Source organism: Epinephelus fuscoguttatus, linkage group LG14 (assembly GCF_011397635.1).
Source record: "Epinephelus fuscoguttatus linkage group LG14, E.fuscoguttatus.final_Chr_v1".
NCBI lineage: Eukaryota > Metazoa > Chordata > Actinopteri > Perciformes > Serranidae > Epinephelus > Epinephelus fuscoguttatus.
In genome coordinates, this window is record NC_064765.1 from 6,535,876 (window position 1) to 6,563,810 (window position 27,935).

General features: G+C 40.1%; 3 protein-coding genes across 6 annotated transcripts in view; all 3 read left to right on the plus strand.

Annotated features, from left to right (window-relative positions):
* Nucleotides 1-27,298, plus strand: part of LOC125901191 (E3 ubiquitin-protein ligase TRIM21-like) — a 47,920-nt gene extending 20,622 nt beyond the window's left edge. Inside the window, exons 1-2 of one of the 2 annotated variants that reach the window (XM_049596726.1) lie at nucleotides 24,806-25,209; nucleotides 25,477-27,298. In XM_049596726.1, coding sequence (XP_049452683.1) covers nucleotides 25,479-27,116 — 1,638 coding nt within the window. In that variant the 5' untranslated portion in view covers nucleotides 24,806-25,209; nucleotides 25,477-25,478 and the 3' untranslated portion in view covers nucleotides 27,117-27,298. Of the gene's footprint in view, nucleotides 1-24,805; nucleotides 25,210-25,476 lie in introns of those variants that run through there. The other variant, XM_049596728.1, reaches the window with a different exon arrangement.
* On the plus strand, nucleotides 2,324-14,707 carry LOC125901188 (E3 ubiquitin-protein ligase TRIM11-like). Of its 3 annotated transcripts, XR_007450948.1 has the most exons (3): nucleotides 8,674-9,435; nucleotides 9,699-11,444; nucleotides 14,502-14,707. XR_007450948.1 is itself a non-coding variant. In XM_049596720.1 (2 exons), exon 2 carries the CDS (start codon nucleotides 9,701-9,703, stop codon nucleotides 11,336-11,338), a length of 1,638 nt encoding a protein of 545 aa, XP_049452677.1. In that variant the 5' UTR covers nucleotides 2,324-2,555; nucleotides 9,699-9,700; the 3' UTR covers nucleotides 11,339-12,252. The 3 variants fall into 3 exon arrangements, 2 of the variants coding, with proteins under 2 accessions (XP_049452677.1, XP_049452675.1); XM_049596720.1 differs by lacking the exons at nucleotides 8,674-9,435; nucleotides 14,502-14,707 and adding an exon at nucleotides 2,324-2,555 and having other exon boundaries at nucleotides 9,699-12,252; XM_049596718.1 differs by lacking the exon at nucleotides 14,502-14,707 and having other exon boundaries at nucleotides 9,699-12,252.
* Nucleotides 18,982-22,289, plus strand: LOC125901189 (E3 ubiquitin-protein ligase TRIM39-like). Its single transcript, XM_049596721.1, has 2 exons — nucleotides 18,982-19,331; nucleotides 19,592-22,289. The coding sequence occupies exon 2, from the start codon at nucleotides 19,594-19,596 to the stop codon at nucleotides 21,229-21,231; it is 1,638 nt and encodes a 545-aa protein (XP_049452678.1). The 5' UTR covers nucleotides 18,982-19,331; nucleotides 19,592-19,593; the 3' UTR covers nucleotides 21,232-22,289.
* Nucleotides 27,299-27,935: the final 637 nt, after the last annotated feature.

Below are 27,935 nucleotides of genomic sequence, written 5' to 3' on the forward strand. Positions count from 1 at the left end.
CCTGTTCTGAAATTTCAGATTATCACATTAGGCCCAACTTGGGTGTGTTTTGCTGTGATTTTTAACAACTGATTAAAATTGAAATCAAACAGCAGGTGACCTTCATGCCTTTAGCCTACGTGTTCTATCAGTTGTCCAGTTTTAACATCAGTTTTTATTTAAAAAAGAATATAGATAATTTTTCAAATACACCTTTTTTGGGTGACATGTATTAAATGGTGGATGTCTATGGTTATTGCTATTAGCAATAATAAATAACAAGTGTATTGTAGGCCTTGTAGGTTTTTATTAAGCCAAGCATCTAGATAGGACTTGGTTACTCATGATTTTAATACATCCAACGATACTTTTGATGTTAACATAAAGGTTAAGAGTCCAGCATGTAACGCTGTGCTCTGTTTCCATTAGTAAGGTTGAGAATGATAAGAAGCAAGTGGCACTGTCCCCAACAAAGGACATGGGTCAAAATGTGTATTTTAAAAGGCTTCAAATTAACTTGCACTTTTAAAACCTTAATATGATATAGTTAAGACTCTCATAAATGAAAACAACGTCCTTATGAAGAACAGAGACAAAGATATTTATACATTCATATCAGTTATCTCCCTCCCTGCCACTGCATGGCACACTGAGTGCTGGGCGGCCCTGTGAGCACCTTTATATCCAGGTGGGTGGCCACGCCTCCACCTCTCTCTTTCCTCTCCATCTGATCTCCCTGTGGTGGTGGCTGCAGCCTGGCACGGTGGAGCCTTTGTTTGGCGTGGGCGACAGCGTGACTGATATGGTGGCACACTTTTGACACCCTCCTCATCCATACAGGTAGTTGTGTTGTCTGCCTTTTCTCCATCTTGTCTGTCACACGGCTCCCAGCTGATTATCACAGCTGATTATTGTTATGCTTTATTGCTGCAGTGTGATGGAGCCGCAGACCTTTGCTGCTCACACCCTCCTGTCTTCTGTGAGGCTGTGCCTTGGCTCATTGGTATCTATGTGTTAAATCAACCAACGAAATAGACCAACCCTAAAAAAAAAAAAAAATGATTACGGAAACTATTGATGGCATTCATTTGGTCCTCTTTTTAGGCTGCAGTTTAGTGTATGGCGTGTCACCGGACCACCACACCCTAATATCTGCAGCTGTTGTGGCATTCAGTGTTTCTGGCTCTTTTGGCTCACAGCTCTATCTCCTGTGTCGTGGCTGCTTTGGTGTTTTGGCTGTTCAGATCTTTGACAGGCTCCTCAGCCACAAGTGTCGGCTCTCCGTCCCCCGAAGGCTGGGCTTGCTGCTCTATCTCTTTTATTGTAATCAATGTATCCTGCTTTACTGTATATGTATAATGTTAATTTTCCATTACACTGCTTTTGGCCTTAGTTGGAATTAAATGTAAAATTCATTGTAATTTTGTATATTTATGTTAAGGTTTGGGGTTTTGTAGCACTGGTCAATTGAGTGTGAGTGAATGTGTGAATAAATGTGGGTGAGTTTTATACATATTGACCTTTGTGTTTTTCTTGTGTTTGTTCACCAGGATGATCCATAGCACCTCATGGCAGGGTTTCAGTCACCCTCCTTTGCTGTGGGCGTAGGGTGGCAGTCCAGTCACCTGGTGGTGGTGGTGTTTCTCATGATTTGTTTTTTTTGCATTGGTGTGCAGAGTCACAGGTGGTTAGTTCGCGGACCGCTTCCCCCTTTTTTGATTCCCAGCCGCCTGTGGTCAGCCCCAGCTCTGATCTCACTTCCCTAAATTCTCCTGCCTAAGTGCTTGTTATTATCAGTTATTAGTTTATTGCTAAATCTTAGTGTTCATGACATTTTAGCTTTAAGTTTGCATATTTTTGTCAAAAAATATCCTTTTTTATGGTCACTCATCTCTGATCCTGTGGATTCATTCAAACCTGTGTGACCTCATTATTTTAAAGCAGTGGTTCCCAACTGGTCCAGCCACGAGTCCAGGTTTCTCTTTCCTGATTAGTTCAAGGTCCACACAGTTTAATATATTCAGCATCATACTTGCTTTTGGCCGTGTCGTCAAGCTAGTTTGCTGTCTCTGTCAAGTACCTGTCTGTTTGTCACTCACTCTACAACAGGAAACAGCACTTCCTGCACATGGCTTACTGAGACACGTGAATAAACTGAGCTGTCTTTGTTGTTAATGATGACATCAGCACTTTGCTTTTCCTGCTATAACAAGTCAAAATGTGTAAAAAAGAATACAATATGCTCCTGTATTTCATAGACTGACCTCATTTGTTGTCTGTCTGTCAATGTATGCTCTATTAGCTGCTACAGAATCATGTTTCAAAACAAAGATGACTCAAAAAAAGTCTGCAATAATCACAGGGTGGCTGTATACAGCTTCCTGTACTTGGCTCCAATAGAGCTGAAACAAGGCGGAGCTATAAGACAGGAAAACAACAAGACTTCAAAGTCCGACTCCTTCAAGGAAACTGAAAGTTGGTAGAATCGACAGGAGAACTGTAGTTGAGACACGTCTTGCTGTTTGTCTTTGAAGATAGAATATAGGGAACTAAGCTCCCAGAGTCTCTGCACACTGGTGAGTACAGCTGATCATATCTACTGTGTTTAAACAACCAGTATTACCACATACGTGCACTGTGCTCACACAGGGTGTGTCACCTTTTTCATTTAAGAACAAGACTTGTTAAATGAAACTTTTACTTATGTGCACTGTAGCTATATGTTATAAAGAAACCTCATAACATTGTAGTATTCATACTCTGATATTTTCAAACAGATAATCAAGAATTCTGTCATTCTAGATCTCCTTTTTCACACTTTCATTGTTGTCATTGTTTAGATATGGCTGCTGCCAGCAGTTCACTGTCTGAAGATCAGTTTCTGTGCTCCATCTGTCTGGATGTGTTCACTGATCCAGTCAGCACACCATGTGGACACAACTTCTGCAAGAACTGCATCACTACACACTGGAATTTTAATGCCCACTATCAGTGTCCCAACTGTAATAAGGGTTTCGACACAAGACCTGAGCTGCAGGTCAATACTTTTGTCTCTGAGATGGTTTCTCACTTCAAACAGTCAGCTCAACAGAGAGCCAGCAGCTCAGAGCAACAAGCTGCTGAGGAGACGTTCCCTGTGACGTGTGCACTGGACCCAAAGTGAAGGCCCTGAAGTCCTGCCTGGTGTGTCTGGTCTCCTACTGTGAGACTCACCTGGAGCCTCATCTGACGGCGTCAGGCCTGAAAAGACATCAGCTGATCGACCCTGTGGAGAACCTGGAAGGCAGGATGTGTCCGAAGCACGATAAACTGCTTGAGCTGTTCTGTAAGACCGACCAGATGTGTCTCTGCATGCTCTGCTCTGTTTTGGATCACAAGTCACATGATGTTGCACCTGTGAAAGAACAATATGAAAGAAACCTGGCCAAGCTGGGTAAGACGAGGGCTACAATTCAGCAAATGATCAAGACAAGACAATTTAAGATCCAAGAGTTCAAAGATTCAGTCAGCATCAGCAGGGCAATTGCAGACAGAGAGATAGCAAACACAAATCATGTCTTTGCCAAGCTGAAGGAGGCTATTGAGAGACACCAGGCCAAACTTATTGAGTCAACTGAAGAAAAGCACAGAATGACAGAGAAACAGGCTGAAGGTGTCATCAAAGAGATGGAACAGGAAATCTCTGAGCTGAAGAAGAGAAGCTCTGAGCTGGAGCAGCTCTTACTCTTAGAAGACCACCTTGACTTCCTCCAGAGCTTTTCATCCCTGGATGCTGCTCCACCCACCAAGAACTGGACAAAGGTCAAAGTCTTTCCACCTTCATATGAGGGGACTGTGGGGACAACTGTTGATCAGTTGGTGGAGATGCTCAAAAAACAGGTCAATAAGTTTCTCAAGGAGTCTGAGCTGAAGACAGTCCAGCAGTATGCAGTGGATGTCACACTTGATCCTGATACAGCAAATCCTAGACTCATCCTGTCTAAAGATGGGAAACAAGTACGTGATGGTACTGTGTGGAAGGATCTCCTACATAACCCAAAGAGATTTTCTCACGGTGTCTGTGTCTTGGGGAAGCAGTTTGTTTCTTCAGGAAGATTTTACTTTGAGGTTCAGGTGAAAGGAAAGCCTGATTGGGGTTTAGGAGTTGCTGCAGAGTCAGTCAACAGAAAGGGGCCAATCACTGCAAGCCCAAACAATGGTTACTGGACGATACATTCGAGGAAAGGAAATTTCTATCATTCTTTTACTGAGACCTTCGTCCCTCTCTTTCTGACATCAAAGCCTGAGAAGGTGGGGGTGTTTGTAGATTATGACGAGGGTCTGGTCTCCTTTTATGACGTTGATGCTGCAGCTCTTATAGATGCCCATATTGACTGCTCCTTCACTGAAAAACTCCACCCAGTCTTTCTTCCCTGTGCAAATCAGGGTGGTAAAAACTCTGCCCCTCTGATCATCTGTCCTGTCAACCCTACTCAGTGGAATGACATGTCATGTTCCGCAAAAAGACTGACTTTGAGATGAGGTGACAGGAACGTTCTTAATATGGACGGAAATTCATGCAGTTGCAGATCTGATGTTTGATATAAGTGTTCCCTTAATTAATTTTCTTGAGCAGTGTATTTTGGTTAATTGTAGAGACCTTCAATAAACATCCCATTCCTACTTTCTACTGTAACACTATGATTTGATAACAAGTGGTTTAAGTGCTATACCTTCTTGAAACGTCAAAACATTACATCAGACCTAGCTTGGGAGTTACCTTATTTGTGTAGCATACTTTTTTTGTAAGTTCATCTCTATGTTTGTGTAACTGCTTGTTTGCCCAAACTACATCTGCTGTGATTTTAAAGAACTGATTAAAATTGAAATTAAACAGCAGGTGACCTTCATGCCTTTAGCCTATGTGTTCTATCAGGTGTCCAGTTTTAACACCAGTTTTTATTTTAAAAAAGAACATATATAATGACATTTTTTTCAAATGCAACTTTTTTGATGACAGAGCATCAACAGTGTTATCTGTCTGTGCATATGTCTGCCATGGTGAATACATGTGTGTTTTCTCTATCTGTTTACATGCTGAATCTCTCATTCCTAGGGTGTTTGATTAATAGAAAATATTTATGAGTTAGAAAAGTGGGATTATTGTGCCTCTGTGTGGCGGATCAAACCAATGGGAAGAACCAGAGTTGAATCTGTGTGAAATGAAGTATGAATGAAAAAGGAGAGCACTGATTCTGTTAGATTTTTTTCTATACTTTTATATCTATTTTTTTTTTACTGCTTTCTTTAAATGAAAAAATAATGTGTGTATGGATGTTTGTTTTTTGTAAGAAACCAAGGCAAGCAAGACTTCCCTGCTTTTCAAATAACTTTCATTTTCATTTAAATAAGATTTAACAATTGTATTTGTCATATTATCATACGTTAAATATTTTGTGGTCATCTCAGTTCACTGGCGGACCTGGAGAGCCGAGTGTCAGAGCTGGAGCAGTACTCCAGGATCAATGACGTGATTGTCACCGGGCTCCGCATCAAACCAAGGTCATACGCCCGGGCGGTGACCACTGACAGCAGGGGGAGCCCGGTGAGCATGATGACAGGTCGGCAGAGCAACAGGTGGCTGCCTTCCTCCACTCGAAGGGGATTGAAGTGGATTTGAACAACGTAGAGGCGTGCCACCCTCTGCCCCGGAGAAATGACAACACTGCACCAGCCGTAATAATGAGATTTGCAAACAGAAAACACAAGACTGCACTACTGAAAAAGGGAAGGAAATTGAAAGGATCAAACGTCTTCATAAGCGAGCACTTAACAAAGCATAACGCCGACATTGCCAGAAAAGCACGCTACCTGAAAAAACAGAGAAAAATCCAAAATACCTGGACAGCAAACTGCAAGATTTTCATTAAGCTAAATGGAATACCAGAGCAGGCCAAAGTTTTGGTCATCAGGAAGATGGAGGACCTGGAGGCTTTTCAATGACATCATGAACTGTTCGGCAAAGAGGTAATAGCAACCATACACAATCATGGCACACACTGAGAGCAACCATCCAACAACAACTGGAAACAAGAACTGCATGCTAACTCAGACCATCAAGGAATATGACCAACTGGATCTCAAAACTCAGTCAGTGAATACACTGACTATAACACACAAGACTTGGAGCATGAAATAGACCCAGACAATAACTTTTTCTCCTTATCAACAATAACTGCAACTACTACACTGATGAACAGTACAACCAGAGTATTCAGGCAGACGGCAAACTATCCATCATTCATTTCAGTAGCAGAAGTCTGTATGCAAACTTCAACTACATCAAGGAATACTTAATTGAGTTTTCACAGCCGTTCAACATCATTGCTATAACTGAAACCTGGATAACAGAAGATAAAGACAATAACTTTGAGTTGCACGGTTATGAAATGAGGTACATGAATAGAAAAAATAAAGGTGGAGGTGGTGTGGCCATGTATGTGGACAAAAATTTGAAATACAAGGTGTTGGACAGCATGACGACTGTGGTTGATAACATACTTGAATGCATTACAGTTGAAATCTGTAAGGAAAAAAATAATAATGTGATAATAAGTTGCATATATAGATCACCAGGTTCCAGCATTGATGTGTTTCATGAATGGATGAGTGAGACATTTTCTAAAAAGACCCATAAAATGATTTTCATTTGCGGAGATCTTAATATTGACCTGTTAAATCCGAATGGACACAGAATGACAGATGAATTTATTAACACAATGTACAGCTTGTGCCTATATCCAAAAATGACAAGACCCAGCAGGATCACATCACATTGTGCCACTCTTATTGATAATATATTCACCAATGTCCTAGACAACAATACAGTAAGCAGACTACTAATAAATGATATAAGTGACCACCTACCAGTCTTTACAGTATACGACAAGAACTATAAGAACAATACAAAGACAAACAAGAAACAACAGTACAGTAGGATAAGATCAGAAGAAACAATATATGCTTTTAAAAATGACTTACTGGCACAGAATTGGGACTCAGTATGTCAAAATAATGACACCGACAGTGCATATGAGGAATTCCTCCGAATATTCACATCTTTATACAACAAAAACTGTCCAATAAAACAATACAGCAGAAAACAGAAATATACAGAATGCCCATGGATAACAAAGGGTCTACAAAATGCCTGCAAGAAGAAAAATGTACTTTACAAGGAGTTTATTAGGGTAAGAACCAAAGAAGCTGAAAATAGAAATAAAAAATACAAAAGTTGACTAATATCATAAGGACTAATAAAAAAGAGTATTATAAGACATTATTAGAAAATAGTAAAACCAATATTAAAGAAATATGGAAAATACTGAACAGCGTTATAAAAAATGGGTCTCGACAAAATAACTATCCAATGTACTTTGTTGACAATGGAAAAGAAGAATATAACATGGAGGCTGTGGCTAACAGTTTTAATAATTTCTTTGTAAATGTCGGACCTGAACTTGCAAAGACAATCCCTGATCATGGGCCGTCTGATATTGATGTTGAAAAATGGATAAAAAGAAATCCTTCCTCAATGTTCCTCACTGCTGTGGATGAAAGAGAAATTGAAGATACTGTGAAAAAATGTAAGAATAAAAGGTCTGCAGACTATAATGATATTGATATGACGGTGATCAAGAAGGTCATTGGGGGGATTTCAAAACCATTCACACATATCTGTAACTTATCATTTCAAACCGGTACATTTCCAAACAAAATGAAAATAGCCAAAGTCATACCTCTGTACAAATCTGGCAGCAGTCACCACTTCACAAACTACAGACCTGTTTCGCTACTCCCTCAACTTTCCAAAATACTCGAAAAACTCTTCAATAATCGTCTGGAAAAATTCATAGACAAGCATAACTTACTCAGTGACAGTCAGTATGGATTCAGGGCAAATAGATCTACATCACTAGCATTAACTGATTCAATAGAGGACATCACAAACTCCATAGACAATAAACAGTATGCAGTTGGGTTATTCATAGATTTAAAAAAAGCATTTGACACCATACACCATGGCATATTAATCAAAAAGTTGGAAAGGTACGGCATCAGGGGGGTTGTGCTAAACTGGCTGAAAAGTTATTTGTCTAGCAGGCAGCAGTTTGTGAAGGTGTCAGTTTAAGTGTTTCAGACATATATATATATATATATATATATATTTCCATTACACTGCTTTTGGCCTTATTCGGAATTAAATGTAAAATTCATTGTAATTTTGTATATTTAGATTAAGGTTTGGGGTTTGTAGCACTGGTCAATTGAGTGTGAGTGAATGTGTGAATGAATGTGGGTGAGTTTTATACATATTGACCTTTGTGTTTTTCTTGTGTTTGTTCACCAGGATGATCCATAGCACCTCATGGCAGGGTTTCAATCACCCTCCTTTGCTTTGAGCGTAGGGTGGCAGTCCAATCACCTGGTGGTGTTTCTCATGATTTGTTTTTTTTGCATTGGTGTGCAGAGTCACAGGTGGTTAGTTCGCGGACCCCTTCCCCCTTTTTTGATTCCCAGCCGCCTGTGGTCAGCCCCAGCTCTGATCTCACTTCCCTAAATTCTCCTGCCTAAGTGCTTGTTATTATCAGTCATTATAAGTTGTTAGTTTATTGCTAAATCTTAGTGTTCATGACATTTTAGCTTTAAGTTTGCATATTGTTGGTTAATTTTTGTCAAAAAAAATCCTTCTTTTTATGGTAACTCATCTCTGACCCTGTGGATTCATTCAAACCTGTGTGACCTCATTATTTTAAAGCAGTGGTTCCCAACTGGTCCAGCCACGGGTCCAGCTTTCTCTTTCCTGATTAGTTCAAGGTCCACACAGTTTGATATATATTCAGCATCATACTTGCTTTATGCCGTGTCGTCATGCTACTTTGCTGTCTCTGTCAAGTAGCTCTCTGTTAGTCACTCACTCTACAACAGGAAACAGCACTTCCTGCACATGGCTTACTGAGACACGTGAATAAACTGAGCTGTCTTTGTTGTTAATGATGACACCAGTGCTTTGTTTTTCCTGCTATAACAAGTCAAAATGTGTAAAAAAGAATACAGTATGCTCCTGTATTTCATAGACTGACCTCATTTGTTGTCTGTTTGTCAATGTATGCTCTATTAGCTGCTACAGAATCGTGTTTCAAAACAAAGATGACTCAAAAAAAGTCTGCAATAATTACAGGGTGGCTCTATACAGCTTCCTGTACTTTGCTCCAATAGAGCTGAAACAAGGCGGAGCTATAAGACAGGAAAACAACAAGACTTCAAAGTCCGACTCCTTCAAGGAAACTGAAAGTTGGTAGAATCGACAGGAGCGCTGCAGTCAAGACACATCTTGCCGTGTCTCATTAAAGAAAGAATAAGTAAACTAAGCTCCCAGCATCTTTCTAAGCTACACGACAGAGTTTCTGCACACTGGTGAGTACAGCTGATCATATCTACTGTGTTTAAACAACCAGCATTACCACATACGTGCACTGTGCTCACACAGCGTGTGTCACCTTTTCATTTAAGAACAAGACTTGTTAAATGAGACTTTTATCTATGTGCACTGTAGCTATATCTTATAAAGAAGACTCATAACATTGTAGTAATCCTACTTTGATATTTTCAAACAGATAATCAAGGATTCTGTCATTCTAGTTTTGCTTTTTCACACTTTCATTGCTCTCATTGTTTAGATATGGCTGCTGCCAGCAGTTCACTGTCTGAAGATCAGTTTCTGTGCTCCATCTGTCTGGATGTGTTCACTGATCCAGTCAGCACACCATGTGGACACAACTTCTGCAAGAACTGCATCACTGAACACTGGAATATTAATGTCCCCTATCAGTGTCCCAACTGTAATAAGGTTTTCGACACAAGACCTGAGCTGCAGGTCAATACTTTTGTCTCTGAGATGGTTTCTCACTTCAGACAGTCAGTTCAACAGAGAGCCAGCAGCTCAGAGCAACAAGCTGCTGAACCAGGAGACGTTCCCTGTGACGTCTGCACTGGACCCAGAGTGAAGGCCCTGAAGTCCTGCCTGGTGTGTCTGGTCTCCTATTGTGAGACTCACCTGGAGCCTCATCTGACAGCGTCAGGCCTGAAAAGACATCAGCTGATCGACCCTGTGGAGAACCTGGAAGGCAGGATGTGTACGAAGCACAACAAACCTCTGGAGCTGTTCTGTAAGACCGACCAGAGGTGTGTCTGCATGCTCTGCTCTGTTTTGGATCACAAGTCACATGATGTTGTGCCTCTTAAAGAACAATATGAAAGAAACATGGCCAAGCTTGGAAAGACAAGGACTACAATTCAGCAGATGATCAAGATGCGACAGTTTAAGATCCAAGAGTTCAAAGATTCAGTCAACATCAGCAGGGAAATTGCAGACAGAGAGATAGCAATCAGAAATCATGTCTTCACCAAGCTGAAGGAGGCTATTGAGAGACACCAGGCCAAACTTATTAAGACAGCTGAAGAAAAGCACAGAATGACAGAGAAACAGGCTGAAGGTGCCATCAAAGAGATGGAACAGGAAATCTCTGAGCTGGAGAAGAGAAGCTCTGAGCTGGAGCAGCTCTTACTCTTAGAAGACCACCTTGACTTCCTCCAGAGCTTTTCATCCCTGGATGCTGCTCCACCCACCAAGAACTGGACAGAGGTCAGAGTCTATTCCCCTTCATATGAGGGGACTGTGGGGACAACTGTTGCTCAGTTGGTTAAGATGGTCAAAAAACAGGTCAAGAAGTTTCTCAAGGAGTCTGAGCTGAAGACAGTCCAGCAGTATGCAGTGGATGTCACACTTGATCCTGATACAGCAAATCCCCGACTCATCCTGTCTAAAGATGGGAAACAAGTACGTGATGGTACTGTGTGGAAGAATCTCCGACATCACCCAGAGAGATTTTCTCACGGTCTCTGTGTCTTGGGGAAGCAGTTTGTTTCTTCAGGAAGATTTTACTTCGAGGTTCAGGTGAAAGGAAAGCCTGATTGGGGTTTAGGAGTTGTTGCAGAGTCAGTCAACAGAAAGGGGCTACTCAGTGTAAGCCCTAAGAATGGTTACTGGACAATACATTCGAGGAAAGGAAATTTCTATCATTCTTTTACTGAGACCTTCGTCCCTCTCTTTCTGACATCGAAGCCTGAGAAGGTGGGGGTGTTTGTAGATTATGACGAGGGTCTGGTCTCCTTTTATGACGTTGATGCTGCAGCTCTTATAGATGCCCATATTGACTGCTCCTTCACTGAAAAACTCCACCCAGTCTTTCTTCCCTGTGCAAATCAGGGTGGTAAAAACTCTGCCCCTCTGATCATCTGTCCTGTGAACCCTACTTAGTGGAATGACATGTCATGTTCCGCAAAAAGACTGACTTTGAGATGAGGTGAAATGAGCTTTCTTCATATGGATGGAAATTCATGCAGTTGCAGATCTGGTGTTTGATGTAAGTGTTCCCTTAATTAATTTTCTTGAGCAGTGTATTTTGGTTAATTGTGGAGTCCTTTAATAAACATCCCATTCCTACTTTCTACTGTAACACTATGATTTGATAACAAGCGGTTTAAGTTTTAAACCTGTCTTGAAACGTCAAAACATTACATCAGACCTAGCTTGGGAGTTACCTTATTTTGTGTAGCATACTTTTTATGTAAGTTCATCTCTATGTTTGTGTAACTGCCTGTTTGCCCAAACTACATCTGCTGTGATTTTAAAGAACTGATTAAATTGAAATTAAACAGCAGGTGACCTTCATGCCTTTAGCCCACGTGTTCTATCAGTTGTCCAGTTTTAACATCAGTTTTTATTTAAAAAGAACATAGATAATGACATTTTTTCAAATGCAACTTTTTTTGGTGACAGAGCATCAACAGTGTTATCTCTCTGTGCATATGTCTGCCATGGTGAATACATGTGTGTCTCTAGATATCTGTTATACATGCTGCATCTCTCATTCCTAGGGTGTTTGATTAATAGAAAATATTTATGAGTTAGAAAAGTGGGATTATTGTGCCTCTGTGTGGCGGATCAAACCAATGGGAAGAACCAGAGTTGAATCTGTGTGAAATAAAGTATGAATAAAGAAGGAGAGCAATGATTCTATTAGATTTTTTTCAATACTTATTATTTGCTACTGTTTCCTTTTTTGTAAGAAACCAAGGCAAGCAAGACTTCCCCGCTTTTCAAATAGTTTTCATTGTCATTTAAATAAGATTTAAGAATTTTATCTGTCATATTATCATACATTAAATATGTGGTCGTCTTAGTTCATAGTATGTTTTTTTCCTGAACTTCCTTTATTAAGTCGTCTTAAAAAGGATAATACCAAGAATAACTCAGAACAAAAGGGGTACATATACTCTTTGAAATTAGGAAAAAGGGTTTTAAGGTGTTGTAAATATCCATAAGTGATGTAGCTTTTTGATTTGTAAGTTATTTTAGTGTTTCAAAGTGCAGTTTCAGTTTATGTTTAACATGGTGGATATTGGGCTTTCTTTCAGACTATTTGCATTTATGGATCAAAAACCTTCAAAAAGATTCAAAATTTTGACAGATCATGTTTTACACAACAAAAATAGCATGTCTTTTATGTTTTACTGACCTTAGTTCCACACAGCATTTCAAAAATATGTTAAACATCAATCCACCTTATTTTCAAACACGGAAGTAAATAGTGATCAAATTACGTGCTTTTGTGCGTGACTTCCGGTCAGCCGCTTTCTCTTACCGGAGCTAATGGTGCAAGCTAATTTTTTTCAGTTTTCAATCAGTTAGTTAGTTAGTTAGTCTGTGTATTTTATATAGATAACTGTGCCCACGTTTCCGTTATCCGGTAATTGCCGGTAAAAATAATTCCCTCTAAACGTGAATAAATCGCACGTCAATCAAAAACTATGAACCAAAAAAGCACAGTCTATCCCGAGTGAGACAAACTTCTTGATCCCCGTCTCCAGTGTACCAGCAGAGAACCTGCAGAACCGAATCAGCGCAAAAACACGCCGGGCTACACAGCCTCTCTACCTGAGCAGCTGAAGCTGCGGCTCGCACCCTCGACACACAGACACACAGACACACAGACGGTGCTTCTGCATGCCAGCCAAACGTGTGCTCAACTGTGAGAAATAAATATGTGAGGTGTACGCTGCTTTTCTATCTTTCTTTCTTTCTTTCTTTCTTTCTTTCTGTCAGCGACATACACTCCTAACACAGGACGGGTTGTTTTTATTGACTGAGTTGATCATTAAGCCATAGTGATGCGCGGATCGGCTCTGATAGCACCCGAATCAGCATGTACGCATCAACCATCCAGCCGCTACAACATGATTGAGCTAGCAAAGCAGTTTTGTGTTGCTGTGTGTGGTATTTATTCAGTTTTGGGAAATCACGATATCTAGAAAGCCTCAGTGGCTGCAGCTGACAGGGACAGCTAACACTAGCAGCAAAGCTAACATCAGGACGTCATCTGTTAAAAGCCTCCCGTTGTCAGATACGACATGAAACTACTCCAGTTAGCGCAATCATGTAACTAAGACATCCACTGGAAAAAATATTTTTTCACGGACCATTTATTGAGTTATTACAGACACCGCTAACGGCTAACAGCTAACGGTTAGCCCAGCTAATCTACAATAACTATGTTAATTACTAAACTTGCACACAGAAATAGTAATGTTTGTTCAATCATTGTGTTTATAGACTTTACAAACATCAGATTAGTCTAAATGATGATACAGTGACGTGAAAAATGTGATATATACATATATATATATATATATATATATATACACATATATATACATATATATATATATATATATATATATACATATATATAGCTAAACTAAACAAAGTAAACAACAAGGCGATTCCCATTTGCACAGTGGTCAAGAGTGCTGGACCGAAAGTGTCGCACAGAAAAACGGAAGCTGGCTGCGTTTCCGTGAAAAATAAGGTGAATAGACACAGTCTCTTCTTCACATTTCCTGACTTTCCTCAAATGAGCAAAACAGCGCCCCCCTGGTAACTTTGGGTCAAACGTGGGTAAGTGGTATTGCACCCTGCGAGGTCCACCGGATAAACACAGGTGAAGTTAATATGCGATAAATAAATAAATAAATAAATAAATAGCACATAAATGTGGTCAGTGTCAAACTGCTGCAAAACAGAGAATGGACAAGTGTCTTGAAAAGAAACCCTGAAGTTAACTGTGAAGACAGTCATATTGTGACCTCACAACAAACAAGGAAAAGTTAACAACGGTTTTTAAGAGGAACCTAAAAGGAGAGTTACAGTAGCTTGTTTCCGGTGATGCTAATGATGCTAGCTAACGTGTCTCCATAGTTGTCTGTTTCCATCGCAGTATTTTACAATACTTTGGCACTGTTCTCACAACAGAGTTTAAATTGGGGAAGGTAAGAAGCCAAACTGGAACATTTAATTTAATATGACTGAAATGCCTTCATGAACTGTGAACCGCTTCCTGTACTTTGCTCCCTGTTACTAGGACCAGAGCGATAGATAGAGTGGCGACACTCCCATAGGACTCCGTTGTAAAACATGGCGGACAGAACTTCAGGGTTATGGAGCCCTCTATAGTTCCAAACATTCCTCCCGTGGAGTCAGACCCCATTTATTTCAATGGCCGCACAACGAGAAACTCCTGAGGTAAGGTGATGAAATATTGACCAATTTTAAGTCATTACGTGTGTTTATTATATCGGAGGTCTTTTATTATGTAGATAACGATTTTTTTGTATGTTCACAATGTAATTGTTTTTTTTGTTTTTTTTTGAGTCAGGAATTACGATCGTTTTTCAGCCATTGCCTGCTAGTTCGTTAGCTTGACGTCGCCAGCTGTGGAGGTTTACCACCGTTTAGCACCTAACATTTGTGGTGTTCCTGTTTGATTAATGAATCACAGACAAATCACATATAGTTGGGATGATTACTAACGGGTTTTATTTAGATTTTATCATCCGAACCTGACGGTGTTAGCTAAGGGTAACGTTAATAGGATGTGTTAGCTTTTATTAGTTTTCTCAACTGTTCCATAAGAAGATAATGTAGGACAGGCACACATACTTCTGCCTGAGCCTTTATCAAATACCTAACGTTATGTACGGTGTATTGTTTTTATGTTTACATAAGAGTGTTATTATCTTATAATTTAATTGCTGTTTATATGTATGCCATGTGATGACAGACTAAAATAGGACTATTACTTCTGTCAGCATTTAAGGCATAAATTATGTTTAACTTGGAACTATGTCACAGTCACACTATAGAGGCTAGACAGCTTAAAAATGCTATTTCAGCTTGTCTTTGAATGTTACATTCATAAACTTAATCGTACAAGACCAAAACACTGCACAGTGGTTGAAACACTACGGGAGTATATCACAACACCTGTTACCACTGAATTAATGATATTATTTACCTATGATTTAAAAATATTACATGTTTATATGGAACGTTGAGTTTAATTATTTCAAATTGTGTCTGTTAGGTGATCCCGAAAGAGCCCTGTGAAGTTTCTGCTGTCAAAAGACTCCACAAGTGAGGTAGCTAGAAATTACATGAGCAGCAAATTATTTTGTGGCTGTTCCTTTTTGTGTATGTGTGTCATGTTTTCTTCTTGCAGGGTTTGCTGTTCCTAAAGCTAAGCCTTTTCCAGCTCCAGGGATGGGAACAAAGTGACCACCCTTTGCTGAGTCACTTTTTTTAAATTGTACTTATTTCTTAATCCCAAATTTATTTTCTTTTGTTGTGCAAGAGCCCTCTCTGCTCTCTTTCTTACAAGTGTCTCCATCCTAAATTGCTTCCTTAGGTCCTCCACACTCGCCCTGTCATGACTGGTCCCTAGCACACTGGTCCCTGGATCACCTTCCCCTGTCAAAGTGGCTTCTTCAGTGGCAGCCCCCGACTGACTGGCCTCTGGAAGTCCGCTGACCACTCCTTCATCCTCTGTCTGCATACTGCCTCCTGGTACTTCCCTATCATTTTCAGATTCTGCCTCAATTTCTCCCTCATTCTCTGTAATAATAACAAGGTGTTGTTGCAGTTAATATGCATTTATGCTGCCTTTACATTAGCACCTACATTCATCTCCTGTTTAAGGGTACACTACACTCCAATTAAACAAAACTCTATCTTTATGTGAAACAAATCATCTGCCACACTCCTGGACTAACAACATGTACATAAAGTTTATTTTTTTAGCAATAGATGAAGATGCCTGTAGATTATCCATGACATTGCCCGGTTCACTCTGCAATGGATTATTCCACAAGACATCAGATTTTTAAATATGGACAGGAAATTGGATCCAGCCAATCTGGCCATAACATTATGTGCAAATGGAGATACTGTATGGAGTGTTCATGTTTATGTTGTTTTATGACGTGTTTTTTCCCCCCACTGCAAATCAGTTTCCTTGTAATAAAGCCAACTTACTTTTACACCAGATATGCCTCTTTTTTAAATTGTTCCTGTTCGGGGAAGTCAGAGGGTCAAACACTACACTGATCAAATATTAAAGGTTTAAGGGTCTCTCTTGCCCCTTAGCAGGAGGTTGCATTGTCAGGCACTTTGAAGAGTAATCTTATTACCAGGTACTACAGTAGTGTCACTGTTTTTACAGAATATGTGCTCATATTCTCTGTAAGCGTGTAAAAGGAGCTTGTGTTCCACTAGCGTGAGATAAGTTGCTCTTTGTTTATCTGGTGTTGCTATGGTGAATCGGGGCATACAAAGGTTAACATATTCAGAGTTTATTCAACCAATTCAGATCAGCTGTTCTAGAACTGAATACTCAGTTTCCCATATTCAGAGTTCAATGTTAGACTGAGAGTTTGTTGAACCTCTGGAATACCTCTCAGGGCTGTTATAATGCTGACTGTTGCTATTCCTCAACCAGGCATCTCAGACCATCATTGGGTCCTTCACTAAAGATGTGAATGGCAGATAAGATAAGAATAATAACAGTAAGAACAACTTTATTCAATTGTCTGTCAGCTCATTTATTATTTGCAAAAGAATTAAGCGTGATGGCTGTAGGTATGTAGGATCTTCTGTATCTCTCTGTCCTGCATCGAAGAGAGAGGAGCTGTCCACCACTATTTTTTTGTTCCATCAAGGTGTTAGGGAGTGGATGAACTGGGTTATTCATGATGGCCTTGAGCATCTTCAGTGTGCATCTCTCCACCAGCTCCTCCAGTGTGTCCAACCCCAACTTGAAGAGTTGTGTACATAGTTGTGCCTGCAGTAAATCTCATATGGCTTTTTTTTAACCATTTCATAGCCCCACCTTTGTTCTGCTGTCCTAATGCTGGAATATGATCTCTGTTAAATAAAACTGTTCTTCCTTAATGTCAAATTTATCATTTTCTGTGATGTAAGAGCCTTCATACATTGTCTTTTAATTTTTTCTTGCTCTCACAGACACACAATCTCTCTTATTGTCACATTCATCGTTTAAATACATAAAATGTTTAACTGAAAACCATCATTTATCATCATTGTCCAATGTCTGGGAGTATTCACAAATAGCCTACATTAATCTCTCGTGGCTACATAAGATGCATTGCACCAGATTACAGTTTAGTTGCTAATTTATCTGCAGTCCATGAAGCTAACACAAAGCTTTTCCTCCAAAAAAACACACACAGAAAAACTTGTCTAATTACGCTTTTAGTTGTCATCCAGCCACTCAATACTCGTAACTGACATTGATGTATACACAGTAATTCAATAAGAGTTGTAAATCTACCTGTGTACGGTTTATTTAAATATTTACCATTCAAAAGCGAGCTCACTGCTGTCTGTCCCATAGAAGAACATGACAGCGGAGACTGTGTTTGGAACTATTGAGGCTTACATGAACCACGTGACCGCTCTGGCAGCGACATCAAAGGCTGCCGCCACTCTGTTCTTATCTGTCGCTCTGACTAGGACCCTACAATACCAGAGTGATGACACTTCCATTGACTCCTGTGGAATGCTGAAGTTAAGTCTCACGCGCCCTCTACTGGGGCATGAGCGCATTACCTTACAGTATGTCTGATGTGCACTTGCTTGTAAGTTGCCTTGTTTTTACTTGTTTTTTCTTGGTCATATTAAGTCATGCTTATAATTTGTTCATTTCATAATGTAGAGAGTAACATTATGGTAGACGACTGTTTTAAGAATCTACTAAGTGATAAACATGCATTAACATCAAGCTATTGGCCAAACTGCATGGATAGACATGATATACTGATGTGCTATGATACTGTTGCATGCATCACATACAAGTGCCTGTGTAGCTTAGTCAGCATATAGCATTCACATCAAATTGAAAGGTTCAAGGTTCGATAGGCTCCACCAACTCAATGTATGAACAGCTTGAGAAACTGTTTCCGTATTCCTTTTTGAACAGTACAGTACTCTTTTTAAAAGCCATATTCACTTGGTTTATTACAATATATCTGCATTTATATAAATGAAATGAACATGAAAATCTGTTTGTTCCAAGTGTCCTGAAGTATTACTATAGTTTATGAGACAGAATAACATCTGCAGTTATATGCCACTGACCTTACAGGTAATAATCTCAGTGGCCTTCTCCAGTGAAAAAAATAACTTACTACACAAACAATGAAGCTGCAATAACTGAAACATTCAGTAACTAAGATATTTGCTTTGTTACATTGATGGGGTTGTTGGTGTTGTAATGTAGTAGGCTTGACTGTAATTTCTTGCAGATAAACACATTTGAAACTTTTTTTTTTTTTAATTTAGCATGCAAACTTGCTTAGCATGTTAGCCATCCAGAGAGTTGTGGAGCCACTTGAAAGTATATCATTATTAAAACAGCAGGCATTCATCACACAGCAATTAATGACCATTTGTTAAAATTTACCTGTAAACAGGTCACCGATGCTCCTATTACGGTAGATTATGACAGATTATGCTTTTAGGTTTGCTTGACTTTGGACTTGGTTGGATATGCAACGTGCTATCCCGCCACTAGAGGGCACGTGACCAACTTACCGCTTTACCAATGTGTGTCACTATTCTGGTATTGTAGGATCCTACCTGTTACAGGTGTGTCATGCCAAAGGTTGCTCAGCTGGAGACAGAAAAATGTCAACAACAAAGCTGAAACAAGGGGCGGGGCAAAAGCAAGACATGAGTTTAAACGTCAGACTCCTGAAAGGAAACAGAGAGTAGCAGGAGCAAACTAACCGGAGTACTACGGTTGAGACACGTCTCACTGTTTGCTGTTAAAGTTATATTACAGTAAACTAAGTTTGCAGGGGACTTCCAAACTACGTAACAGAGTTTCTGCACACTGGTGAGTACAGCTGATCATATTTACTGTGTTTAAACAACCAGCATTACCACATACCTGCACTGTGCTCACACAGGGTGTGTCACCTTTGTCATTTAAGAACAAGACTTGTTAAATGAAACTTTTACTTATGTGCACTGTAGCTATATGTCATAAAGAAACCTCATAACATTGAGGTTATTATACTTTCATATTTTGTAAACAAATAATCAAGAATTCTAGTTTTGCTTTTTCACACTTTCATTATTGCTCTCATTGTTTAGATATGGCTGCTGCCAGCAGTTCACTGTCTGAAGATCAGTTTCTGTGCTCCATCTGTCTGGATGTGTTCACTGATCCAGTCAGCACACCATGTGGACACAACTTCTGCAAGAATTGCATCACTACACACTGGAATATTAATGTTCCCTATCAGTGTCCCAACTGTAAAAATATTTTCGACACAAGACCTGAGCTGAAGGTCAATACTTTTGTCTCTGAGATGGTTTCTCACTTCAGAGAGTCAGTTCAACAGAGAGCCAGCAGCTCAGAGCAACAAACTGCTGAACCAGGAGACGTTCCCTGTGACGTCTGCACTGGACCCAAAGTGAAGGCCCTGAAGTCCTGCCTGGTGTGTCTGGTCTCCTACTGTGAGACTCACCTGGAGCCTCATCTGACAGCATCAGGCCTGAAAAGACATCAGCTGATCGACCCTGTGAAGAACCTGGAAGGCAGGATGTGTAGGAAGCACGATAAACCTCTGGAGCTGTTCTGTAAGACCGACCAGATGTGTGTCTGCATGCTCTGCACAGTTTTGGATCACAAGTCACATGATGTTGTGCCTCTAAAACAAGAATATGAAAGAAACTTGGCCAAGCTTGGAAAGACAGAGGCTGGAGTTCAACAGATGATCGAGGAGAGACAACTCAAGATTCAGGAGTTCAAACGTTCAATCAATATCAGCAGAGAAAATGCAGACAGAGAGATAGCAATCAAAAATCACGTCTTCACCGAGCTGAAGGAGGCTATTGAGAGAAACCAGGCCAAAGTTATTGAGTCCACTGAAGAAAAGCACAGAATGGCAGAGAAACAGGCTGAAGGCTTCATCAAAGAGCTGGAACAGGAAATCTCTGAGCTGGAGAAGAGAAGCTCTGAGCTGGAGCAGCTCTCACGCTCAGAAGACCACCTCAACCTCGTCCAGAAGTTTCCATCCCTGGATGCTGCTCCACCCACCAAGAACTGGACACAGGTCAAAGTCTGTCCACCTTCATATGAGGGGACTGTGGGGACAGCTGTTGATCAGTTGGTGGAGATGTTCAAAAATGAGATGAAGAAGCTTCTCACAAACATTGAGTTGAAGACGGTCCAGCAGTATGCAGTGGACGTCACACTTGATCCTGATACAGCACATCCCCGACTCATCCTGTCTGAAGATGGGAAACAAGTACATGATGGTGCTGTGTGGAAGGATCTCCCAGAAAACCCAAAGAGATTTTCTCTTGGTCTCTGTGTATTGGGGAAGCAGTTTGTTTCTTCAGGAAGATTTTACTTTGAGGTTCAGGTGAAAGGGAAAACTAAATGGGATTTAGGAGTTGTCAGAGAGTCAGTCAACAGAAAGGGGCCAATCACTGCAAGCCCAAACAATGGTTACTGGACAGTAGGTTTGATGAATGAAATTATCTACCATACTGTTACTGAGTCCTTGGTCCCTCTCTCTTTGAAGTCAAAGCCTGAGAAGGTGGGGGTGTTTGTAGATTATGATGAGGGTCTGGTCTCCTTTTATGATGTTGATGCTGCAGCTCTCATCTACACCTATAGTGACTGCTCCTTCACTGAAAATCTCCACCCATTCTTTTTTCCCTGTGCAAATCAGGATGGTGAAAACTCTGCCCCTCTGATCATCTGTCCTGTCAACCCTACTTAGTGGAATGACATGTCATGTTCCGCAAAAAGACTGACTGAGATGAGATGAGATGAACTTTCTTAATACCAAAGGAAAGTTTTGCAGTTTCCACTTCTTAATGTAACAGATCCCATAATTTAGCAGTAATATACAGTGTTTTTTTGTTTTCCTCTGGTTATAATTAACAGTGATTTTGCCATCTTTATTATCACAATATGCAAAAAGAAAAAACATTATTTTCACAGGTATTGTGATTGTAATATGAGTCAAAATTTTAATGGGAATGGTCATTTTTGCAGTTCATATTCACTGAAAATATATATTAAAAGATATAAAAATGATAATGTGATTTTTTGGGTGTCTGTACCAAACAAGCATGTTTCCTTATGTCTGGAATATGATTTGTAGGCTCAGGGATCTCTGTAAACATGACTTCATTATTAATGGCATGTTATGACACATTTTACATTGATCCAAAAATTGCAGCTCCTGTGGTTTGAATATTGCACTTGGCAATAATGAGATTTTGGTAATATTTTGATTAATAGTGGAGACCTTTATTACACATCCCATTGCTCCTTTCTACTGCAACACTATGACTTGATAACAAGTGGTTTTATTGATCTTGTATAATGTCGTGTAATCTAAGTGTTAAAGTGGTTCTTTGTTTATTTAGCTGAGTTACCTTATGTTGTTTTGGATTCTTTATATGTAAGTTCATCTCTATTTTTGTGTAACTGCCTGTTTGCCCAAACTACATCTGCTGTGATTTTAAAGAACTGACTAAAATTGAAATTAAACAGCAGGCAATTTTAACATCCGTTTTTATTTAACAAAAAAGGACAAATATAATGACATAATGACGTCTTTTCAAATGGAACTTTTTCTAGGTGACATTTATTAAATGGTGGATGTCTATGGTTAAAAAAGAACTTCTCACTTCAACATATTAAGAAGTTTGTAAAATTTCAAACATGACATCCTTGTGTCAGAGCAACAGCCATATTATCTGTCTATCCGTATGTCTGCGTATGCTGTATAATGAATCATTAGCAATAATAAATAACAAGTGTATTGTAGGCCTCGTTGATTTTTATTAAGCCAAGCATCTAGATAGGACTTTGTTAGTCATGATTTTAATACATCCAATGATACTTTTTGATGTAAACATAAAGGTTAAAAGTCCAGCATGTAACGCTGTGCTCTGTTTCCATTAGTAAGGTTGAAAATGATAAGAAGCAAGTGGCACTGTCCCCAACAAAGGACATGGGTCAAAATGTGTATTTTAAAAGGCTTCAAATTAACTTGCACTTCTAAAACCTTAATATGATATAGTTAAGACTCTCATAAATGAAACCAACATCCTTATGAAGAACAGAGACAAAGATATTTATACATTCATATCAGTTATCTCCCTCCCTGCCACTGCATGGCACACTGAGTGCTGGGCGGCCCTGTGAGCACCTTTATATCCAGGTGGGTGGCCACGCCTCCACCTCTCTCTTTCCTCTCCATCTGATCTCCCTGTGGTGGTGGCTGCAGCCTGGCACGGTGGAGCCTTTGTTTGGCGTGGGCGACAGCGTGACTGATATGGTGGCACACTTTTGACACCCTCCTCATCCATACAGGTAGTTGTGTTGTCTGCCTTTTCTCCATCTTGTCTGTCACACGGCTCCCAGCTGATTATCACAGCTGATTATTGTTATGCTTTATTGCTGCAGTGTGATGGAGCCGCAGACCTTTGCTGCTCACACCCTCCTGTCTTTTGTGAGGCTGTGCCTTGGCTTATTGGTATCTATGTGTTAAATCACCCAAAGAAATAGACCAACCCTAAAAAAAAATGATTACCGAAACTATTAATGGCATCATTTGGTCCTATTTTTAGGCCACAGTTTAGTGTGTGGCGTGTCACCGGACCAACACACTAGAGCCCTGCGCGGGACTGTTTTCTTCAACCCGCTCCTGTCCGCTCCCGCTGAATTTCTGACCATTACCGCTCGCAACCGCAATGTGTGTATTACACTCCTGCCTGCTCCCGCAAAACTCTGAGAATTTATGCCCACACAATAATAGAGATCGATGATTCTGTGTCTTCTCCCATCCTGAAGGAGAAAACACGTCATTTTATAGGATATTAATAAAGAGATTCATGGAGTTGTTTGTTTCGTTTCCCTGGTCTGCATGTCTTTTGATGCACTGGTCAGGAATAGCGCTCCTATTTTGTTGTTTTCATTTAGTTTTTAATGAAATAAAGGCTGTTTCATATTCTGTTCTCCTCCTCTGTATTTATTTATTTTTCTACCTTTATATAATCACACAGTGATTGAGGTTAAGTCGGGTGTGGCACCAGGATGAAGTTACTGAGGGGACGGTTATAAATTACGAGGGGTCAAATCTTTATTATGCAGCATAGGTTCACACAGTGAGTTATAAAGAGCGCGCAGATGTGTGTAATTGTCGCGCGTAATGACAGCTCGTCCTCGGTGAAACACAATAAACTGCACGTCTTCTTTCATGTTTGTCTCATGACAGATGAAGCTTACAGACAGACAGACAGGTGGAGCAAGCGGCAAATTGGTATGAAAGCTGGTTCAGGGCATATTTGTCCATTTATGAATAAAGAGTGGAAACGCTTATGCATGTGCACCAAGATCCCGCAGTGGGTTTTTTTTAGCCGCCTGTTCCCGCCCGCAGCAAAGTCCAAACCGCCCGCTCCCGCAATATTTGCGTTGGACCCCGCGGGACCTGGCGGGACCCAGTCCCAGTGCAGCCCTCTACACCACACCCTAATATCTGCAGCTGTTGTGGCATTCAGTGTTTCTGGCTCTTTTGGCTCACAGCTCTGTCTCCTGTGTCGTGGCTGCTTTGGTGTTTTGGCTGTTCAGGTCTTTGACAGGCTCCTCAGTCACAAGTATTGGCTGTTATGTATATATATATATTGTTAATTTTCCATTACACTGCTTTTGTCCTTAGTTGGAATTAAATGTTAAATTCATTGTGGTACTTTATAGATCTGTGTTGTTAGTATTAATTTTGTAATTTTGCATTCTTAGGTTTAGGTTTGGGGTTTTGTAGCACTGGTCAATTGAATGTGGGTGAATGTGTGAATGAATGTGGGTGAGTTTTATACATATTGACCTTTGTGTTTTTCTTGTGTTTGTTCACCAGGATGATCCATAGCACCTCATGGCAGGTGGTGTTTCTCATGATTTGTTTTTTTGCATTGGTGTGCGGAGTCACACGTGATTAGTTTGCAGACCGCTTTCCCCTTTTTCGATTCCCAGCCGCCTGTGGTCAGCCCCAGCCCTGACCTCACTTCCCTAAATTCTCCTGCCTAAGTGCTTGTTATTATCAGTTATTATCAGTTATTAGTTTATTGCTAAATCTTAGTGTTCATGACATTTTAGCTTTAAGTTTGCATATTGTTGGTTAATTTTTGTCAGAAAAATCCTTCTTTTTTATGGTCACACATCTCTGACCCTGTGGATTCATTCAAACCTGTGTGACCTCATTATTTTAAAGCAGTGGTTCCCAACTGGTCCAGCCACGGGTCCAGCTTTCTCCTTAGTCATTAGTTCAAGGTTTAGTTAGTTCATTGCTTTTCCTGCTATAACAAGTCAAAATGTGTAAAAAAAAAAAGAATACAGTATGCTCCTGTATTTCATAGACTGACCTCATTTGTTGTCTGTTTGTCAATGTATGCTCTATTAGCTGCTACAGAATCGTGTTTCAAAACAAAGATGACTCAAAAAAAAGTCTGCAATTATTACAGGGTGGCTGTATACAGCTTCCTGTACTTGGCTCCAATAGAGCTGAAACAAGGCGGAGCTATAAGACAGGAAAACAACAAGACTTCAACGTCCAACTCCTGAAAGAAAACTGAAAGTTGGTAGAATCGACACGTTGAGACACGTCTTGCTGTTTGTCTTTGAAGATATAATATAGGGAACTAAGCTCCCAGGGTCTTTCCAACATACACAGCAGAGTCTCTGCACACTGGTGAGTACAGCTGATCATATCTACTGTGTTTAAACAACCAGCATTACCACATACCTGCACTGTGCTCACACAGGGTGTGTCACCTTTTCATTTAAGAACAAGATTTGTTAAATGAAACTTTTACTTATGTGCACTGTAGCTATATGTTATGCAGAAACCTCATAACATTGTAGTCATTATACTTTCATATTTCATAAACAAATAATCAAGAATTCTGTCATTCTAGTTTTGCTTTTTCACACTTTCATTGTTGCTCTCATTGTTTAGATATGGCTGCTGCCAGCAGTTCACTGTCTAAAAATCAGTTTCTGTGCTCCATCTGTCTGGATGTGTTCACTGATCCAGTCAGCACATCATGTGGACACAACTTCTGCAAGAACTGCATCACTGAACACTGGAATTTTAATGTCCACTATCAGTGTCCCAACTGTAATAAGATTTTCTACACAAGACCTGAGCTGCAGGTCAATACTTTTGTCTCTGAGATGGTTTCTCACTTCAGAGAGTCAGCTCAACAGAGAGCCAGCAGCTCAGAGCAACAAGCTGCTGAACCAGGAGACGTTCCCTGTGACGTCTGCACTGGACCCAAAGTGAAGGCCCTGAAGTCCTGCCTGGTGTGTCTGGTCTCCTACTGTGAGACTCACCTGGAGCCTCATCTGACAGCGTCAGGCCTGAAAAGACATCAGCTGATCCACCCTGTGGAGAACCTGGAAGGCAGGATGTGTACGAAGCACGATAAACTGCTAGAGCTGTTCTGTAAGACCGACCAGATGTGTCTGTGCATGCTCTGCTCTGTTTTGGATCACAAGACACATGATTTTGTTCCTCTAAAAGAAGAATATGAAAGAAACCTGGCCAAGCTTGGAAAGACAGAGGCTGAAATTCAGGAGATGATCGAGGAGAGACGACTCAAGATCCAAGAGTTCCAACAGTCAGTCAGTGTCAGCAGGAAAAATGCAGACAGAGAGATAGCAAACAGCAATCATGTCTTCACCAAGCTGAAGGAGGCTATTGAGAGACACCAGGCCAAAGTTATTGAGTCCACTGAAGAAAAGCACAGAATGACAGAGAAACAGGCTGAAGGCTTCATCAAAGAGCTGGAACAGGAAATCTCTGAGCTGGAGAAGAGAAGCTCTGAGCTGGAGCAGCTCTTACTCTTAGAAGACCACCTTAACCTCGTCCAGAAGTTTCCATCCCTGGATGCTGCTCCACCCACCAAGAACTGGACACAGGTCAAAGTCTGTCCACCTTCATATGAGGGGACTGTGGGGACAGCTGTTGATCAGTTGGTGGAGATGTTAAAAAATGAGATGAAGAAGCTTCTCACAAACATTGAGTTGAAGACGGTCCAGCAGTATGCAGTGGACGTCACACTTGATCCTGATACAGCACATCCCCGACTCATCCTGTCTGAAGATGGGAAACAAGTACATGATGGTGCTGTGAGGAAGAATCTCCCAGAAAACCCAAAGAGATTTTCTCTTGGTCTCTGTGTCTTGGGGAAGCAGTTTGTTTCTTCAGGAAAATTTTACTTTGAGGTTCAGGTGAAAGGGAAAACTAAATGGGGTTTGGGAGTTGCCAGAGAGTCAGTCAACAGAAAGCAGTTACTCACTGCAAGCCCTCAGAATGGTTACTGGACAATAGGTTTGAGGGATGAAATTATCTCCCATTCTCTTACTGGGTCATTGGTCCCTCTCTCTTTGAAGTCGAAGCCAGAGAAGGTGGGGGTGTTTGTAGATTACGATGAGGGTCTGGTCTCCTTTTATGATATTGATGCTGCAGCTCTCATCTACACCTATACTGGCTGCTCCTTCACTGGAAAACTCCACCCATTCTTCTCTCCCTGTGCAAATCAGGATGGTAAAAACTCTGCCCCTCTGATCATCTGTCCTGTCAACTATACTTAGTGGAATGATGTCGTTTTCTGCAGACAGACTCACTTTGAGATGAGATGAGATAAGATAGAGCTCTCTTCATACCAAAGGAAGTGTTTGTAGTTTTCACTTCTTAATGTAACAGATCCCATAATTTAGTAGTAATATGCAATGCTTGTTTGTTTTCTCCTGGTTATAATTAACAGTGATTTTGCCGTCTGTAGTATCACAATATGCAAAAAGAAAAAAAACAGACAGATATTTAATGTATTATCATATATTAAATATTTTGTTGATGTCTCAGTTCATAGTCTATTTTTTTCTGAACTTCCTTCATCAAGATGTTCTAAAAAGGATAATACCAAGAATAACTCAGAACAAAAGGGATATAAATACTCTTTAAAATGATGAAAAAGGGGTTTAGGGTGTTGTAAATATCCGAAATTGACGCAGCTTTTTGATTTGTATGTCCATTCAGTGTTTCAAAGTGCAGTTTCAGTTCATGTTTAAAGTGGTGGATATTGGGCTTTCTTTCAGACTGTTTACATTTATGGATCAAAAACCTTCAAAAAGACTCAACATGTCAACAGATCATGTTTTACACAACAAAAATAACATGTCTTTTATGTTTTAATGACCTTAGTAAACCTTTAAGTTAATTTAGAATAAAACAGTTTTACATATATGTATATATATATATATATATATATATATATATACATATATATACATATATAAAAAATAGAGATGCAATTTGTGCTGAGTCAGTTTTTGAAATAACCTAAGCTAAAACTTACAACTGAGAATTTGTCTGATTTATGAACATTTGTCTGCACCGAAGGAGAGCTCCTT

Bases quoted from the DNA above. Each gene is read 5' to 3' on its own strand.
- LOC125901188 (XM_049596720.1), top strand. From the start codon at position 9,701: ATGGCTGCTGCCAGCAGTTCACTGTCTGAAGATCAGTTTCTGTGCTCC.
- LOC125901189 (XM_049596721.1), top strand. From the start codon at position 19,594: ATGGCTGCTGCCAGCAGTTCACTGTCTGAAGATCAGTTTCTGTGCTCC.